The sequence below is a fragment of the Lipomyces chichibuensis genome, assembly GCF_038497645.1.
Source record: "Lipomyces chichibuensis strain CBS 12929 unplaced genomic scaffold V1513scaffold_20, whole genome shotgun sequence".
Lineage (NCBI taxonomy): Eukaryota > Fungi > Ascomycota > Lipomycetes > Lipomycetales > Lipomycetaceae > Lipomyces > Lipomyces chichibuensis.
Genome location: NW_027117472.1, coordinates 49682 through 67612, shown reverse-complemented (window position 1 = coordinate 67612; position 17931 = coordinate 49682). Strand labels below are relative to the sequence as shown.

Here is a 17931-nt window from a genome sequence, read left to right as displayed (position 1 = left end):
GACCCTCGACAGCGCTCTGCGTAATTACGCCCTTGTTATCGCGCAGCCCGATTGTGATTGCAGTCGTGGTTCCGATTTTGACTCGACGAGCATCCTGGGCATTCGAGATAAATGTCTGAGAAAGCGCCATCAGCGCGACTTCCCTCTCTTGTCGCGTTGCGGTCGTGAGAACTGTAGCTGCACGAGCGTCAGAGAGATGCGAAGTAACAGCGGGCGAAAGAGGTATTTTCTGGAAAAGAGCGTCGACAGGCGAAGTCATTTTATTTATCTTCTGATTATATGCTTATAGAACATATGGAATTCATATAACAACCTGTGACGGCACAACTGTGCCAAACGTGTGGACGAATAGTGGGCTTATAATGCGCTACTTGGCAGGGTCACTGGAAGTTACCCGGCTCGTAACAACTCGTCCGTGCCGTTGCGTTTCATCACCATCAACGACTGTGCCTGAAGTAGCGTGGACTTTAGGTCTTGGTATCATCGTCGTACTCTCTTCGACTCTTTCTCCATAACCGCCGTCCATCGCACTCCAACAATGGCCTTCCAGGCGCCCACCGGACCGCTCTACTATCTTATCTCTCTCCCTTCGTCCGTTGCTCCAGCGGGCGCAGACCCTGAGTCTGCGCTCGTCAGAGACCTCTCGGCGACCCTCAACCTGCCATCCAAGGACGACGTCGCCCAGTTCCTAATTCCCCATTTCAAGATAGGAACGCTTGACCAGCTTGTCCAGCAGTCCGATGAAATTGCAAAAGCTGACACTCAATTCGAATCCGTTGTTTCCCGCACCGTCGATATTCTTAAAGCTGTCTACGATGGCAAGACCGAGCAGGTCGCTGCTGCCAAAATAGTCTCTGACAGTATGAATCCATGATATCTATAACATAAGAGGCAATTGACATTGACGTATGCTTATAACTTTACAGAGCCCGTCGAGACATATCTGAAGTCGTTCCAATGGAACGCCGCAAAGTACAGAGTTGATAAACCAATCGCTGAGTTACTGGACACGCTATCAAAGGAAGTCTTTGCTCTTGATGGCGACCTGAAGGCCGTCTACACGAACTACATGCTTGCAAAGAACAATCTCGGCGCCGCCGAGCGGAAACAGATGTATGTCAACAAACGATCCAAGGTCGTGTCGAGTGGGAAATACTGACTTGTATAGTGGTAACTTATCCACCCGTTCTCTCCACGATATCGTAAAAAAATCAGACTTTGTTATCGGTTCTGAATACCTCGAGACCGTCCTTGTCGTGGTGCCAAAAGCCAGCGTGAAGCAATTCATCAGGGGATACGAAACCTTAGTGCCAATGGTTGTCCCACGTTCCGCCAACGTCATCACCAACGACGACGAGTTTTTCCTCTACAGTGTCACCGTATTTAAGAAGTCTGTGCCCGAGTTTCTGCACAAATGTCGCGAGAGCAAGTGGCACCCGCGCGAGTTCAAGTGGTCGGACGGCGTGATTGAGGATCTGAAGAAGGAAAAGGACAAGGCTTTCGAGCAGGAGCGACGGCTGTGGGTGCGTACTATTTGACTTACGTATCTTCAACACTCACTAATATAACACAGGGCGAAGTCGTTCGTCTTGCTCGCGCCACGTACGCCGATAGTTTCCAGGCCTGGATCCACTTGAAGTCCATCCGCGTGTTCGTCGAGAGTGTTCTCCGCTACGGTCTCCCACCAGACTTCATCTCTGTGCTCGTTAAACCACCAGTAGCTTCAATCCAGAAAGCTAAGGTCGCGCTGACGCAAAAGTATGGATATCTTGCGGGTAATGCCTTCACGAAGGACAAGAAGGGTAAAATTGTCCGGGAAGACCAGGGCTTGCAGGAGTACTCAACCATCGTCGATACCGAGTATGAGGCATTTGTCTTTTACGAGATCGTTGTTACTTAATGTTATAACATCCAAAAAAGTAGTTAAAAGTGCGATAATTGGGCGTGGGACTAGAGATAGCATCGGGAATATCATTTTTGTTGCTTTGTGCGTTAGTATTCGTCATTGTTAGTATAAAACCTTTGTCACTTTTGTTTGAATAATAGGCGGAGTGGGTGTGTCAGGTAATAGCAATTATGTCTGACATCTAATCAGACTTAAGACGGGAGATTCACTATACGAACTTCTAGTCCACCAATTAAATTAATTACAACCAATACCAATTCTATAACTACTTGTAACCCAGCCTTTATGTGTAACTATCACAGTAAACTAGCGTACTTGTCCATCCCGTTTTTCTGCTGCTGTGTTTGCTGAGCCGGTTGTGGCACAAGCTGCGGCATACCGAATCCGCTTGCCGTATTCGATGTGTCACCCCCAGATTCTGTCTGTACGGAGGGCAGAGGAGGAAACGAAATTCCACCATTCGAGCTGATCGATGTACTCGATCTTGTCGAGGGCGAGATCACCGAATTCCACGGATTTGCTTCCTGTACTCCCAATAGGCCCGCAAATCCGTTTGACGCTGTGCTTCCAAACGAGCTCGCAGTCGGACTTAGTACCGGTGTAGATATAGTCTGCGTGACATCACTCTGCGTTGTATTTGTCCAATTAGACAAACCGACCGATCCGATCGACGTGCTACGAACCGACGAGTTGCTAGAGCTTCCCCAAGCTGCACTTCCGTTCGACATACTTGGTATTCTGGTCGTTGCTGCTGGTGTCTGCAGTGACCGTTGCGGTGATAGCGTTGAAGTCGATGTTGGTTGCACCTTCCAAGAAACCTGCTGACCAGTGGTTTTATGTGTGCGTAGTGTACTGAGCGTTGATCGCGATGACTGTAACTTCATGCCTTGTGTTCGTATAGAATTGGGTTTTGGCTGGGGTGGTGTATCGGGTTTTGGCTGGGGTGGTGTATCGGGTTTTGGCTGGGGTGGTGTATCGTTCCATTCAAAGTCCTCGTCGGTTTGCGGTGCCAATCTACTGTTATTCATACTATTACTCGGACCGGACACAGACTCTTTCTTCCCATTGATACTCGTCCGACCCAGGACCAGAGCCTCGAAGTCAGCCTCGACATCTCCAGTGCTCGGAACAGCATTCCGCTTGCCGTGCTCAGGATCAAGCTCCTCCAGCTTCCGTGCATGTTCAACCTCGAGTCTATCAGAGGCTTTATGCACGACTACCATGAAATCTCTGAACTGATCCACCTTTAACAACGGACTCACGGCCATTGTCCACATGTGCGGAATTACGTCTGTAGCGAGTACAGACGGTTCCACAATAGGCATGACAAGCTTATATACATCCAGTGCGCACATAATCACGGTTGGTTCTCGCGTTTTCATGCCGCGGAGTAATGGAACAAGTTTTTCGGAAATGGTGTATTTGTCTAGTCCCCCGCTGACTAAACCCTGCAGAGCGTGTAATGCAGCAACTTTGACCGCTAGACTGCTCGTTTGCGCAAATACTGCGCTCACTTGGGGAAATAGTTCGTTTTTGATCGTCTGGAAGTCAAGATTGGCTGTGATCTGTGGAATCGTGTTGAGCGTCTTTTCTTGAATTGATGGTGACTGTGATGAGAGTGCGTTCAGTATCAGAGGTAAAATATCTAATTGTGTTATTCAACTGGATATACACATATGTATATGAAGATTGAACAAAGTTACCTTCTGTAAACTCCCTCCCGTTAACCCGCGATTTAATTATCTCGATTTTATCAAGTAGCACAGCCTGTCCAGAAGGGCGGTCCTTCATGCTCTTCAACCCCGGCAAAATCTTCTGACTGAAACTCATTTGACTCATTGTTTTCCCTATCTCAAGCACATTTGTCAGAATCGGCCCTATCATAGACTCATCCTTGTCCAATTCATCGAGCAGAGTCGGTAATAGTTTCTTCTGCTGCACTGACTTGGGAAACTGCGGTAAAACCCGAGACAAGCCTCGCATGAATGCTTGCCGCTCCGATGCTGTTTTAGCTGGGAGTGCATCGAGAAAGCGAATTGTGTTGATCAGAATGTTGTCAAAGTACTTCGAGTCTTGGAAATCGCGGGAAGACATGCGGTCTGTGGGACGTCGTGTAAGTAGTTGGGATAGGACCTCTAACATATAGTTCGGAAATCTCGTGTCTCGTGAGACCCGCAGAGATTGAGAAATTGTGTTTTTGTAGGTGACTGGATTTCTATTTGCATTTAGTGGCGGGCGGGACGAGTAAATGGCGTGAATCAGACAGCCTATTGAGAACATGTCGTTTGCAGGATCAATTAGGTGGTCGATCACTAGTTCTGGCGCAGAATAGTCGAGGTTGAATTGTAGAGATGGTGAGAATCGTGGATCATATGGCGGCACAAAGTATTCTCGAGAGTCGTCGTTACGGAGTTCTTTTGCAAACCCAAGTCCCGACAGTTTCCAGTCACTCTACAGATTGTTTGCATGTGCAATATTCTCCATGAAGTATCCAACATACCTTTGCATTTACAAAGACAGCACTAGGCACAAGACCGATGTGCACGATGCCGGCGCTATAATGAAGAAATTCAAGACCCTTCGCCAGTTGCAGCAGGCCCTTCTGGATCTCGACTTCGTCGACCTCGTCATCGCTTCCGGTCCGGCCAGAAGCTTTTCTCTCAATCACCGACGTCAAACACGCCGTCACGCGCTCCGTGACAAACGATATTGAGGATCGTCCTTCTTCCACTGGCTCCACCAGCTCCAGAATCGCCGGATGCCGGAGCTTAGCGAGATATCCCGCCTCTTTCCGTAGTCTGGCACATATTTCCTCTGCATCCTGCTTTAATGTCGCAACACCGCCTGCTTGTGAGAGGATCTTGCGCTTGTCGAATGTGAATACGGAGAACTGTTGTATCAATATTCAACACTTATTGCGCCACAGTATTTTCACACTTTATTAGCAAGACTTACAAGGCTGCCGGTGTTCCGCCTCCTAGCATCGTACACGGACCAAGGACCTGCTTGAAATGCAGCTGGCTGCGAAATTGAGTAGTGCGAAGATATATTTGACGAAACTGTTATCGTCAGCTTCACGTGCAGTTACAGTGAGGAAAATACAACCGCACTTACATGACTTCATCGCGCTCGAGAACATGATTGAGATTTCAAGCCGCAGGTCCAGTGACCACACTGGGCCAATTGGTCGTACTGCCGATAGAGAGTGTGTGTACTGTACAGTATCTGACCGTTGTGGTGTGTCGTCAGCGTTCTAGCTCGAGCTTGCGCTCCGTAGGAAGTGAAGCAACCTCAACGGTGCCGCATTCTAAGTGAAGCAACGAACGGTTCAAACTCAGCCAAAGTCCCAGTCAGCCGCACGGTACCGGGCATGGTTCAATTTGTTCGACAACGTATGCATGGAATTACGCATTCTGAAAATGCTGCCACATTATAATGGAGCTGCCGTATGCGTCCTGGTATGCAGAGAGTGAATGAAGTGATTGACAGGACTCCATGCTTAACAAATTCTAGCTATTGCGAGGAGAATATATATCAAGCATGCAAGACCTTGCAGTCGGACCTGAAGACAGCATCGCCGGATTATTTGCTCTTTGTGGTATTCATATCCTCACCTACTCGCGCAGTACCGCTCTTTTGTCAAAGGTCCTCATGGCGAGAAGATGGGTTCGTGATATGGGACTACCATGTTGTTCTTGTAAAGGTCCTTGATGATAAGTCGCATGTTCTTGACTTTGATACGACTATTCAAGCGGACAATATGCAACTGAATGTTCGCGATGGGCTTCGCAGGGTCGACTTCGTACAATTCGACGAGTACGCGGAGTTGACGTTTCGCCATTCCTGGTCGTTGCCGGAGAATTTCCGCAGGCGGTTTAGAGTCATTTCTGCTCAAGATTTTTTATCCTCATTTGCGTCGGATCGTTCACACATGCTAGTTCTTGATGAGAGCGGGCAAAGTGTATACGTCAAAGCGCCTCCACCGTGGCCACCGATATGTGGACCAAGTGCTTACACCGCTGGAATGCTCATGAATATTGACAGCTTTATTGGCATGGTTGATCATGGTAACAAATTGACTGATCAGAATGGATTAGAAGCTCATGGCATAAGTTTCGGTGAAGTGTTGACGGAAGAGCAGTTCTTGGATAGATTTTCGACCTCTCGAGGGGATGTGCATAACATAGGATATCACGAGTAACATCTTTTATTTCCTGCTGTCGGTGAACAGAATTTTTTTTCTGGTCGCAATACCTATGTCAGACGAATGATCGCTGAAAATAATGGATTCTGTGAATTTGCAATTGCTTCATATCTCTCCAATTTTGCGCTGGCTACTAAGACATTCTGGATTCTCCACAGTTTCACGGTACCAATGGCGTCTAGAGTCCCGTAAATCTCCAGGAGTTTTTCCTCTAATTACCAGATTTGATGATGGCCAATCGTCTACTCGCTGTCCTGGATTAGAACTCGCAAGGTTAATAACCACCTCAGCTTCTACAGCAAATTAAATTGTTACTTCTCCTCTGGACTGCGGGGACATTTTCTTGTCAAATATGTCAATCAAGTCATTGCAAGTCTCATTGTACTTAGTGTACCATTGAGACACCACGATTGAAGGCGTCGCTCGGCATGTAATAGTTCCGATCGACAAGAAAGAGGATATGCTTCTTACGGAAACTGATGATGGGTCAACGCCGGCCGGACTCGCAGGATTGCTTGTATTTGGAAGACGAAGTTCCTGGCTACATGACAATACCGAGAGCGGAAGACTTCCGTTATTTTGCCAAACAAAGTAAGTTTCACTATACACTGTCATTATACTATGACTGTCGAAGTTTCTAATATCGCTTAGGCTGCATTAATTACGGCTCAATTCCTGCAATTCAGTTGTCGAATCGTCCCGCTCGTACATTGCTGTTTCGTCGCTATCAGACTTCCACGAGGTCGGCGTTCCCTGACATAGGCCGGTATGACTTGGGCTTGTAGTGTGTCTCGTTCGTATGTGGAGAGGCCGATTCCTTTCTAGTCTTTCAAAGCCTTTGGCTGTGTAATCATGAGAGAATTATTAATTTAGATCGTCGAACACAGGAGCAGAAGCTCGCTGACCAAGCATCTGCAACAAGTATTGATCTCAGAAAGATCGGACTATTCGCCGCTTTCCTTGCTCAACTCACTCTGTCATTTTTAGCGAAAATCAATTGGCATTTTGCGAAATACTATTTTGCGTCGAATTTGAAGGATGAGCAATGGCGTGTACTGTGTGGTACGTACTCAATGTTAGGAATTAGAACAGTATTCGTGAATGGGCATTGGCAATGTATAATTAAATTATGTAACAATAACGGTTGTTTTATCAGACTCTAACTTGAGGATTGGCATGGATTGCAGTACGCAATCCTGCAATAATGCTGTCAATCATATTGTAGATTAGGTTAAACAACATATTGCTGCGCTTTGCAATTTGACAGGACTGAGCCGCACCATTCCAGTTGCTTTACTCGGGATATCCACGTACTTCGATTCAAAACATCCTGCCTATTCCACAGCCATCTTCTATTCCATTGTCCGCTACAGCGGGGTGCTCTTTCAATGAGCAATGCCACCCCAGCCACAATCAGTCGTGTCGACTCCGCTTGATTCTCTGTCATACGCGGCGCCTTCGCGTATTCGCGCCTTCCTTTGCCCAGTCGGCCTGGTGTCGCGTCCTCGGTTTCTGGACTTTGTGTCTCGTCTACAAGATACAGCAATTATTCGCCTTGGAGATGTTACACCTGATCCTCGTCCTGAACGTGGTATGTACAAGCATATATATTTTGACATTGGCGAATCGTGTCGCTAAGCGAGATGGTAAAGTGATGTTCAGCCCTCAGGGGTTTCCGGACGGTTTCGTGGTCTACAATTTCGTGACATCAATAGATAGTCACCATGCATTTCTAGAGGATCTCGAGTTGTACAGGAGGACATTAGCGGTACGAACTGATTTGGCTGGAATTCGAGTGACGTTCACTAATCGTCGTACAGGTGTTCGGACTGGCAGATTACAATAACGTCAATGATTTGACAGATCTCCGGATTGTCATCGGCGCCCTCCAAGCACAACACCCACAAGCGCTTATTCACAAAGTTATTTTATTTGATTGCCCACTAGAGCAGAATGAGCTTCCGTCGGTTGATTTTATCTGCGTTCCTCCTAAACGAGCTTCGCGCATAACGACAGTGAGGACCACCCTATGCGACTTAACATCGGCGTTACTTGCAGAACTTCCATTACTGGCCAAGGCATTCCAGGCGGCTGATACAATCGCTTCTCCGCTCGCACGCGATGATGATTATGATTCAGTAATGTTGACATCGTCGGCCGTCGCACAGAGCAGACCGTCCCCAGCTGGATCCACAGGATCACTACCATCAACAATTAATAAAGATAACAGACTTTCGTATCCGCTGTCACATCACACTGAACGACAAAGAATGAGACGAAAAGGTCGATCAATGAAGATGATTGCCAACATGTATCTTTTAGCCGGCAGAACTTTCGACGCACTGAAGGAGTACAATGACGCTCTAAACGTATTGAAAGGAGTGGGTGACCACTTATGGCATGCTTCGAGCTTGGAAGGAATAGGCATATGTATGGTGATTTTAGCTCACATTGGAGTTTCGTTTGTTATTCCAAATTCAGTGTTGCCTCCCGTGTCCCCAAGTTCGGAAAAGAAAGAGCTTGAGCAACCACAGTTATTAGATTTACTACCGCAGATGACAAGCAACATACTCAGCTTGTACAATCGCTCTCAGAACTTTCCCGGTGAAAGTGTCCCGCAGATTACATACGCCGAGACGATCTTAAGGACGACAAATCTGCTTGCGTGCACTACACTTGCTGGTGGATGGACGTCAGCCGCGCGCACAGCCGCCGTGCTTTCACGTCCAATACCCGAGATTTCCATACCATATTCACAATTCCATCATGCCAAGATGGACGTCATGAACTGGATCTCAGCGGCACAAGCAGTTAGACTGGATGGCGTCGATGCAGTGGACGCTGCTAGGATTCTCACCGGTGTCGCTGCTGCATGCGGTAAACTTGGGTATTCCCGAAAACGTGGATTTGTGCTGCGACAGCTTGTACTTGAGCTTATTCCTCGCATATTTCAAGCACGACAGGTTGCGCAGAATCGCAAGTCTAGACTTCCATGGTCCGATGTCGACGACGATGAGTATTGGGAAGATAGTCGTGATGTTTATGTTCAACCACAAGATCTGGATTCAAGTGTATTGGCTGTGTTAAGCGACATATGCACTGTGTATGGCATACCTGTAGATTCAACCGGTGAGGTATCGACATTTGGATGGCAAGGCGTCAAGACGTCGATTTTGAAAACGTGCATTGGATTATGTCAAGTCATGCCAGATTTCGTGGGCATAGTGAGATATACGAGCATGTTGTTCAGGTTTTCGGCGGAAGATTTGACGGTGGATGAACAGTTGACGCTGATGAGGAATTTTGGGAATGCATATACTGCGGCCCGTAGTATGGGTGTCCAGGATTTTGAGCAAGAGTATTGGGACGCATATCTGGTGCGAGATATTGCTGTCGTAGAGTGAGTTTTACTGTGAGTTGGAAAACGAAATACTAACTGTCCGAAGGTCAAGCTTATGGGCAGTGCCGACGCTAGTACCCTTGGACGCGGCACCGTCAAACAGAATTGATTCATCTGGTCCGTTTATATATAGTCCATTCGCGAAGAAGGGAGACGAGGAGGACAAGAAGCACCTATTTGTTTTGGACGAACCGGTGGAGTTTAAAGTCATCTTACAAAATCCGTTTGCATTCGAGTTGGATATTTTAACGATGTCGCTAGTGTGCGTATTTTATTTACAATATGCGGAGTTGGAAAGCGATGCTAACTGATTTTCAGGGGAACTGGTACGTCTTTCTCCTCAGACGTCATCTCTCTAGTTGTACCACCCAGAAAGCTCTATCCCGCTTCAATCTATCTCACGCCAACGTCAACCGGTGTGCTCAACATCACTGGCTGCAGGTTCCAAGTTTTGGGTTGCAAAGAAACTATATTTTCCATAACGCCTGCACAGGCAGCTGTCACTCCACCAGTGCGTATAAAGAACTTTGGACTCGACGCCAGAAATTCGTCCATGGTTAAAATTCCGTCACCAGCGTTTGTCAAACACGTGTCCGTTGAGGTGGTTCCAGCTTTGCCAGTGCTGCGCGTCAACCGGATTTCACTACCACAAAGCAGTCTGATGTTATTAGAAGGCGAGCGTCGAAGATTTGTTATTGCTCTGGGAAATGTTTCGGAGACTGTTCCGGCAACTTCTGTTTCGCTTAAGTTTAGTGACTCGACGACGAAATCCCTTAGTGCAGCGCTACAGGAAGATTCCAGGGGTGAAAGCGATAGATACGAAATTGAGATGTTTTTGCATAAGCGAGCAGCTCTGCGCTGTGTTACGGACTTGAATGGAGTGAAAGTTCCAGCGAACGGTGAAGCCGAGATTGAATTGGAAGTCCTCGGCAAGCGAGGGCTAACTTCGGCATGTATTGAAATCTCCTATTCGCATGTATTCGACTCGAATGTGGTTCTGAAGGAGATGTATGTCCGGACTCTAACTCTCGATATCAATGTGACCGTTAACGCGAGCATCGAGGTGGCGGGATGCGATTTTGTCCCATTCAGCTACGATATGCCAATGATTCGTACTGGTGACGGAAAAGCTACAACAACAGACATCTTACTAAAGTTTCTGGATCAAGTAGGAATTCCGTTTGAGGAGATGGATAACTACTGCCTGATGCTTCTTGATCTTCGGAACTCTTGGCCATCACAATTAGCAGTAGAACTTGACTCGCGAACTACTGCCAACGACATTCATACAGTTAAAAAAGTTATACAGCCAGGACATCTAACGCGGCTCTTGGTTCCAATAAGACGCATAAGTGATATTGACACAAGCTTGCCAATTCCAAGCTTGGCGCCTCCCAAGCAATTTACGCGGTCAGACGTAAAATCCATGTCTGGGGATGGGTCACGGAAATCCGGTCTTTGGTCGCCCGAGGTTGAGCGAACAGTCTTTTGGTATAGAGAGGAGCTGCTAAAAGTTCTCGACGGCAGATGGACTGATAATATATCCGAAACTGATGGTCTTCGAAGAGGGGCCGTTGAACTTCGCGCATTGAGAATCAGCCCGCAAATGGTTGAGATTATACGTGTGGATGACGTGGTTGTCAACCTATCTCTAGCTCCTTCAGAATACAATCGCAGATCCGGCAAATATCACTGGATAGTAGAAGCTGACTCGTTCCTTACGCTAGTTACTTCGGTGACTTCCCATTCAACGGCAGACTCAGTATCCGGAATACTGCGAATCCAGCCCACGCTGCGAAACCTTCCGGATTCGATTGCACTGGATATCAATAGGCGGATACTATTTAATGGTATATTACAAATGCCGGTAGTCGATATCAAATCAGGTGATACACGCCGAGTCGAGACGGATTTTGTTGTGTTGGTCCGAGGCGAATACGAATTTCTCGCATCGTTCGAGGAGACAACTGCAGGCTTCGGTGGAAAGAGATATATCGGTAGGGAGAAATTTGTAATTAGTGTTAATTAGATTTGTTGAGAGCATGTATAACTGGCGCTAGCGATTTCATGTGTATTTTGGGGAATATGTACAGTACCAAAGACGCATGTGCAATATGTAAACAAAAAGTACACAAAAGAACGTGAAAACATACAGCCAGAATACGATAATAAACACAAAATGTATAAAACTGCACTACACAGTACTGTATCGTCCCAGAACTATGCCTCTAATCGACCAGAAATCACGCAAACAAACTCCATAAACCGAAAGCCATAGCTTGGCACAACAACAAAGCAATAACCGAAAATGAAATGAGAGATAAATACTCAGAAATGACCCTACTAAAATGATGACGCTCCAAAACTTCTTGCAATGCCGTTGATAGATGGTCGCAACTTGCATTAACTATTTGCAAACTCTCAAGTTAGAATTCCTCCGTCTCGCTGAAGAAAAGCGTGAACGTTATGATAGTGCCGTAAACAAGGAGACCACCGGCTATGGACATAATCATGGCAGGAAGCCCAATAACTCGAGAGTGCGCTAGTGCCACTGGTAATGCGAGACCGGTGACGACAAAGAATCCCGTGATATATCTACCAAAATCGACGACGGCATTCCTAAATTTGGAAATTGAAAATTTAACATGAATTCGGTCATTAAACTACCTACACAAGCACTCACCCTGATCCTTCGCTCACAAAGTCGTCATTGTTGGAGTAGCGCTCGCAGATGGCGTTGGGTAGAGGAGCAAGTAAGAAAACACCGACTACAATCGATTCCGAATTAGCCTCTGAACTAATCTGCAGCACATGTGTACTGTTCAATATCCGCGGGTGGAACCACACATACCCACAAGTAGCGGCAACCAGTTATTGAATAAGGCGCAAGAAAGAATGATGAGCAGAAAGCCCGCGGCCAGCACGGAGGCAAGTACAATGATCTTTGATAGCGGATTAGCAGATGGCATAGTGGTTGCTTGACTATGGTGTCGAACGTGAGATAATTGCCTACGAGTGGCGGTCTGGCAGTAGAGGAGTTCGAGCAGTTCTCAAGCATTGGGCCCACAGACAGGGTTAGGGCTAGTGAGAAATCCAGAGTGGTGGGGTTAGGGTATGGGGATGTGGGCGTACCATCGAGCGTTATCTACCATGAGGTCTTCATAGTTTAACAATTCCTTGGCTGTTCACTGTAACCTGTAGTTCACTGCCATAATGGCCACGGAAACTATCACCACCGAGCAGGTACGTTAGAACTTGATCTTTGATTATACGGAAATTGAATGGGATGTTGCATTTTGGTGTTGAGGCGCAATTATGTTGTCACAAATGGTGCATCGGTGCTATGGAGTACACTAACTTTGGTGCCTAAATAGGTTCCCTCGCCAGCTAGCGTTATTTTCTCGAATGGATTTCTCGACGAAATAGTTGAAAATATCTGCAGCAGAACTGTAACCTGGAGCAGGCATGTCGGTGCTGATGGTTTGACCGATGAGCAAGCTACTGCAATTGCCTATATTGACAAGCTACCAAAGAGATCTAAGCTTGAAGCTCTTTCGAAGGTTGGTTCGGTTGCAATATGGTGGTGTTGGAAGGAAGTATTTACCAGCGTCTTCAGGACCCTTCCCTCTATGCGAACATCTTTGGCACTATCTTCACTAGAATAACGCGGGTTGATGTCCTTCAGAGTGCCCTTGCTCTTGCGGCTGATCTCATTCCTGGTAGGCCTTCCATTCAATTGCTGTGCTGCGTGGTCCAAGTGGGTTCTAATCGAATATATTGCAGCGGACAAAACTTTCACCGTCGCCCTTAACTCTCTTCCCCAAATTTGCGAGTCTCTGGGCAAGCTCCTCGACAGTGAGGACGAGGCTACCCGGCTTCTTGCTGCCAAGATCGTCATTCTTCTCGTCATGTATGCGGCTTGAATCTTAGTATACTTGAGAATGCATGTGTTCTAACAATTGCAGTGCGACCGACAAGCCACCTGTCTCCATTGTCCAGAAGATGCTTGACTGCTCATGCCAGCTTTCTACCTGCGATGACTACAAGTTGAAAGACCTCGCTGCCCAGTCATATGGCGCGATTCTCTCCGTTAAGTCCACTCGTACTCTTTTCTGGGCTAAGATTACGACCTATGCCCCACCTCTGCTGGAGATTCTCAGGTCTGGTAAGGGCGGCCTCCAATTGCAGTACTATACTGTACTAGTGTTCTGGCTCCTTTCCTTCGAACTCGAGCCCGCCGAGGAGCTCAACAAGAAGTGTGACATTATTCCCATTGTTCTAGACATTATGAAAATTGCCATCAAGGAAAAGATTATTCGTGTCAGCGTTTCGTTGTTCTACAACTTAGTTACCATTGCTCCAGAGGAGAACATTCCAGCGCTATTGGTCGTCAGTGGATTACCCGTTATTAAAAGCATGGCTCAGCGAAAATGGACTGATACTGAGCTTGAGTCGGACCTTGTTACGTTATCAACAACCCTCCAGGAAGCCCACGACTCCATGTCCACTTTTGACGAGTATGTCTCCGAACTCACATCTGGCCGTCTTCGATGGTCGCCGGTCCACAAGTCCATTGACTTCTGGAAGCGAAACGTTGAGCAATTTAAAGAGGACAATTGGAAGTTGTTAAAGGAACTCGCTAAGGTTATCTCTACATCGAGCGACAACACCGTCCTTGCTGTCGCCAGCAATGATATTGGGCAGGTGATCACTGAACTTCCTGAGGGCCTCAAGGTGTTGCAGCAGATGGGAACAAAGACGAAAATTATGGAGATGATGGGCCATCCTGACCCTGATGTTAAATATCAGGCACTGAAAGCTACCCAGGTGTTTGTTGCGCGGGCTTTCGCCTAAGCTTTTCTTTGGGATGCAAGGTAGTAGTAAATTAGAGATTAATTGCAGTGTAGTATTGCAGAAAAGTCAAGCTAATTGCGTGCCGGATATTTTTGTCAATTTTGTGTAAATTTTCCGTTTTCTTTAATTTCAGAGATTTGGGATGTTTCTTCGCATGGTTCGTTTGATCCCGTTGCGTGCTTGAAATAGAATAATAAATTTAAAAGTTAAATGATTTTAATTACGATTTTGCCTGGTTTTGAGTGGTGACTACTGAGTGATTGACTTTTATTTGCGAGGAACGACTCACCATTAACGAGAAACTAAAACTTACTCTGATCATCACTACTTTAGCAGAAACATCAACCACCACCCCTATGACATCTGCACAAAGGCCGGCAGAGTCTAACGCTACCCTGAATAATAGGCGATCTCAACATATTCTCTCTGGATTTGTTTCCGGCTTCGCTTCGTCAGCGTTACTTCAGCCGCTTGATCTACTGAAAACTCGAATTCAGCAATCGCCATCTTCGACACTACGCAGCTCATGGCAAGAACTACTTCTTGCAGATACATCGAATGCGCAAGATACTCGTGATAGTACATTGAAAATTCTACGGAAGCTATGGAGAGGAACTTTACCCTCAGTTCTTCGCACGTCGGTCGGCTCTGGCCTCTACTTCTCTACATTACATTCGATGCGAAGTTATATCCAAAAACACAGCACATCCTCTACAACGTCCAGTACAACGTCAGTGAAAAGGTCTTCGGTCCTTCCTCAAATTCAAGGATATGCTAACCTACTTACCGGTTCGTTTGCTCGAGGCGCAGTCGGCTTCGTTATGATGCCGGTAACTGTCCTAAAAGTTCGTTTCGAGTCGAGTATATATGTCCATTCTTCGCTATTTCAGACTGCAAAGGCAATCTACAATGCTCATGGAATTCGTGGTTTTTTCTATGGCTTTGGAGTGACTTTTGTGCGAGACGCACCTTATGCAGGTATTTATGTTTGGGTGTATGAATATACGAAGAGTATTGCACCTGCTCTACTTTTGTTGTCGCCATTTGCGGGACAATTGACGACAGTAGACGGCACTTCACAAGTCTTATCCTCACCTCTTTCAATCGTAGTTAATTCAATTTGTGCTGGAGTTTCTGCAACGACTGCTGTTACGCTGTCAAATCCATTCGACACTGTGAAGACGCGAATGCAGCTCTTTCCAGATCGGTATGGAACGAACATGTGGGCTGCTTTTGCTGCAATACTTCGGGAGGAGACTGGAATTAGAGGGCTCTTTGACGGATTAGGTTTGCGGGCTGCCAGGAAGGGGTTAAGTTCCGGAATAGCATGGTGCTTGTACGAGGAGATGATCAGGTCGACTTAGCATAGCGATAAATTGTATCACAACACGAGACATATCAAGGAGTTCGACGGTGGATAATAAAATTAAATATTATGGGATGCAAAAATCTATATACAAATAATGTTCGTCATTGGTTTTTTACCAACTACTCAGGGACCCGAACTTCGCTGGGTGGTCTTCTCGATATGTAGAATAGAGGCCACTGTATCCGCCACCTGCTCTGGCGAGCAAATTGTGCTCTGGCCAGTTCTTCTACATTCCACATCCACTCTACCATCATTAAGGTAATTGTTTCCAACAACTACGCTCACGGGGAATCCAAGGAACTTGGAATCTGATAGCTTCCAACCAAAACTCTTATCGTCCCGATCATCAATCACAGCTTCGCATCCGGCTTTCCGTAAGTCCTGATATAGTTTAATTGCGAGGTCATCGATCTTATCAGATTTAGGTTTCGTAACAATCACGACTTCAAACGGACAGATGGCAACTGGCCACGAAAGCCCATAATGATCTCTAGTAACCTCGGCAACTGCACTAATAATGCGCGATACGCCAATGCCATAGCATCCCATCTGGATGGGCTTCTTGGTCCCATCTTCAGCAGTGAAGTGAGCTTTCAGTGCCGCAGAGTATTTAGTACTGAGATAGAAAGTGTGTCCAACCTCTACAGCTCGTGATGCAAGTAGGGTGCCTTCCTCACAATGTGGACATAGCTCGTTTGGATGTGATTGCGGGGCAACTTCGACGCAGGGAAAACGTAGAGTGGATATGTTGCCAATGTTAATAGATACAGGTAGATCAGGGAGAGAGGATTTCTCAGATACTCGCTCATCAAAAATTCGAATTATCCGTTGCAGCATAGGGTCACCATTTCGTTGAAATTCGCTAACAGGATTGCGCACTGACGGATCGTACAAAGGCAATTCTTTCTTAATCAAGTTCTCATTCACGAAGCGATCTGGCGGATAGTAGATGACGAGCAGCGTACTATCTGTAGTGAGCCCGTACTTTACCGCCACATTGTCAGGGTCATAGATATGTTCTCCAGATGGATACGACTCCGCGACCTCGACGTTCGCAGTGTAGTCACAAGAATCACATGTTATGAGAGTATCCTCGCCTACTGGAGTGATAAAATGAAACTCATGTGAGAGATCACCGCCAATGGATCCGGAGTCCGCTTCGGAAACGGCGTATCTGATTCCAATCGTATCAAAGATCGACCTATATGCAACCTTGATTTCCTCATACGTAGACAGCGCAGCCTCAGTTGTTGTATCGAAACTATAGAGATCCATCATCAGAAACTCCCGCCCTCGTAGCATTCCACCGCGAGGCCTCATTTCGTCCCGGTATTTTCGGCCAATCTGATATAAGCGAAGAGGCAATTGTCGGAAAGAAGTTACCTCACGTGATACTAGTGAAGTAATTTCTTCTTCGTGAGTGGGGGCCAAGCAGAATTCTGCGTCGCTCGAATCTTTGAGCTTGTATAGCTCCGTATTTTCCCACCTTCCTGTAGTCTTCCAAGCTGTAGGCGATAACAGTGACGGAAGGGAAACTTCAGAAGCACCAGCCATATACATATTTCTATGTATAATCGCAGCAAGTTTGCGCTGCACAAAAATTCCTAGAGGCAGTAGAGAGTAAATACCAGCCGACGACTTGCGTATAAAGCCAGCACGAATCAGCAGATCTGTGGTAGATTCGCGTTCGCCCGCTGCCGAGGTGACACTGCCCAAAGGCAAAAAGAACTTTGAAAGTCGCGGATGTGAGATGGTGGCATGCTTTCATTATGATATTGTTAGCTCTGGTGCATAAGTGGTCCAGAAATACTTCCAAATGAGCTCTCTTACCGTGAATGGTCGTTTGTTCGACCTCGATACAAAATTAGCAGTACTACATTTCGAAGTACGCCTTAGGATCCCAATTCTCTGCCCTGAACAACAGCTTCTCATTGTTGTATGGTAGGACGTTTGTCTACACTTGGACTTACCAATGGTGACCACGCATCGATACTGTACCGCTGCTCCGAAGTTCAAGAGGCTATGTCGCTAATAAGCAAGGTTGTGAAATTCGCAGACTATATCGCAATAGCGCGCTTTACTCTACCCCTATATCCGCGACGAGCGGCATTTACGGTATATCTGTTTACAAGAAGTGTAAATGCGGGCGCGTTGGTAGTGAACCAAAAGAGCGGTACTGTACCCTCGATTGGGTTACT

The 17931-nt window shown here is 46.6% G+C and overlaps 8 protein-coding genes across 8 annotated transcripts; 5 read left to right on the top strand and 3 right to left on the bottom strand.

Moving 5' to 3' along the window:
* The first annotated feature begins 383 nt into the window (after window positions 1–383).
* On the top strand, window positions 384–2157 carry V1513DRAFT_446440 (uncharacterized protein). Its single transcript, XM_066898264.1, has 4 exons — window positions 384–860; window positions 927–1113; window positions 1169–1523; window positions 1574–2157. The coding sequence occupies exons 1-4, from the start codon at window positions 539–541 to the stop codon at window positions 1898–1900; spliced, it is 1191 nt and encodes a 396-aa protein (XP_066753008.1). The 5' UTR covers window positions 384–538; the 3' UTR covers window positions 1901–2157.
* V1513DRAFT_401107 (kinase-like domain-containing protein) lies at window positions 2111–5203 on the bottom strand. Its single transcript, XM_066895500.1, has 5 exons — window positions 5021–5203; window positions 4862–4965; window positions 4407–4796; window positions 3610–4357; window positions 2111–3551 (listed from the first exon to the last, which is right to left on the bottom strand). Exons 1-5 carry the CDS (start codon window positions 5043–5045, stop codon window positions 2203–2205), a joined length of 2616 nt encoding a protein of 871 aa, XP_066753007.1. The 5' UTR covers window positions 5046–5203; the 3' UTR covers window positions 2111–2202.
* On the top strand, window positions 4980–6348 carry V1513DRAFT_115020 (N-terminal glutamine amidase-domain-containing protein). Its single transcript, XM_066894136.1, has 2 exons — window positions 4980–5364; window positions 5420–6348. The coding sequence occupies exons 1-2, from the start codon at window positions 5342–5344 to the stop codon at window positions 6105–6107; spliced, it is 711 nt and encodes a 236-aa protein (XP_066753006.1). The 5' UTR covers window positions 4980–5341; the 3' UTR covers window positions 6108–6348.
* A 767-nt stretch (window positions 6349–7115) lies between these two features.
* Window positions 7116–11646, top strand: V1513DRAFT_115328 (TRAPP II complex). The gene is made up of 5 exons (XM_066894137.1): window positions 7116–7701; window positions 7763–7878; window positions 7931–9510; window positions 9557–9772; window positions 9829–11646. Exons 1-5 carry the CDS (start codon window positions 7506–7508, stop codon window positions 11537–11539), a joined length of 3819 nt encoding a protein of 1272 aa, XP_066753005.1. The 5' UTR covers window positions 7116–7505; the 3' UTR covers window positions 11540–11646.
* Window positions 11558–12524, bottom strand: V1513DRAFT_479675 (vacuolar protein sorting 55). Its single transcript, XM_066900310.1, has 3 exons — window positions 12362–12524; window positions 12194–12278; window positions 11558–12129 (listed from the first exon to the last, which is right to left on the bottom strand). The coding sequence occupies exons 1-3, from the start codon at window positions 12477–12479 to the stop codon at window positions 11937–11939; spliced, it is 396 nt and encodes a 131-aa protein (XP_066753004.1). The 5' UTR covers window positions 12480–12524; the 3' UTR covers window positions 11558–11936.
* Window positions 12525–12692: 168 nt separating this feature from the next.
* On the top strand, window positions 12693–14585 carry V1513DRAFT_446427 (armadillo-type protein). The gene is made up of 5 exons (XM_066898263.1): window positions 12693–12753; window positions 12885–13070; window positions 13127–13229; window positions 13294–13420; window positions 13476–14585. The coding sequence occupies exons 1-5, from the start codon at window positions 12724–12726 to the stop codon at window positions 14362–14364; spliced, it is 1335 nt and encodes a 444-aa protein (XP_066753003.1). The 5' UTR covers window positions 12693–12723; the 3' UTR covers window positions 14365–14585.
* Window positions 14586–15808, top strand: V1513DRAFT_446422 (mitochondrial carrier domain-containing protein). Its single transcript, XM_066898262.1, has one exon. The coding sequence runs from the start codon at window positions 14721–14723 to the stop codon at window positions 15726–15728; it is 1008 nt and encodes a 335-aa protein (XP_066753002.1). The 5' UTR covers window positions 14586–14720; the 3' UTR covers window positions 15729–15808.
* V1513DRAFT_401090 (uncharacterized protein) lies at window positions 15767–17931 on the bottom strand. Its single transcript, XM_066895499.1, has 2 exons — window positions 17564–17931; window positions 15767–17494 (listed from the first exon to the last, which is right to left on the bottom strand). The coding sequence occupies exons 1-2, from the start codon at window positions 17663–17665 to the stop codon at window positions 15857–15859; spliced, it is 1740 nt and encodes a 579-aa protein (XP_066753001.1). The 5' UTR covers window positions 17666–17931; the 3' UTR covers window positions 15767–15856.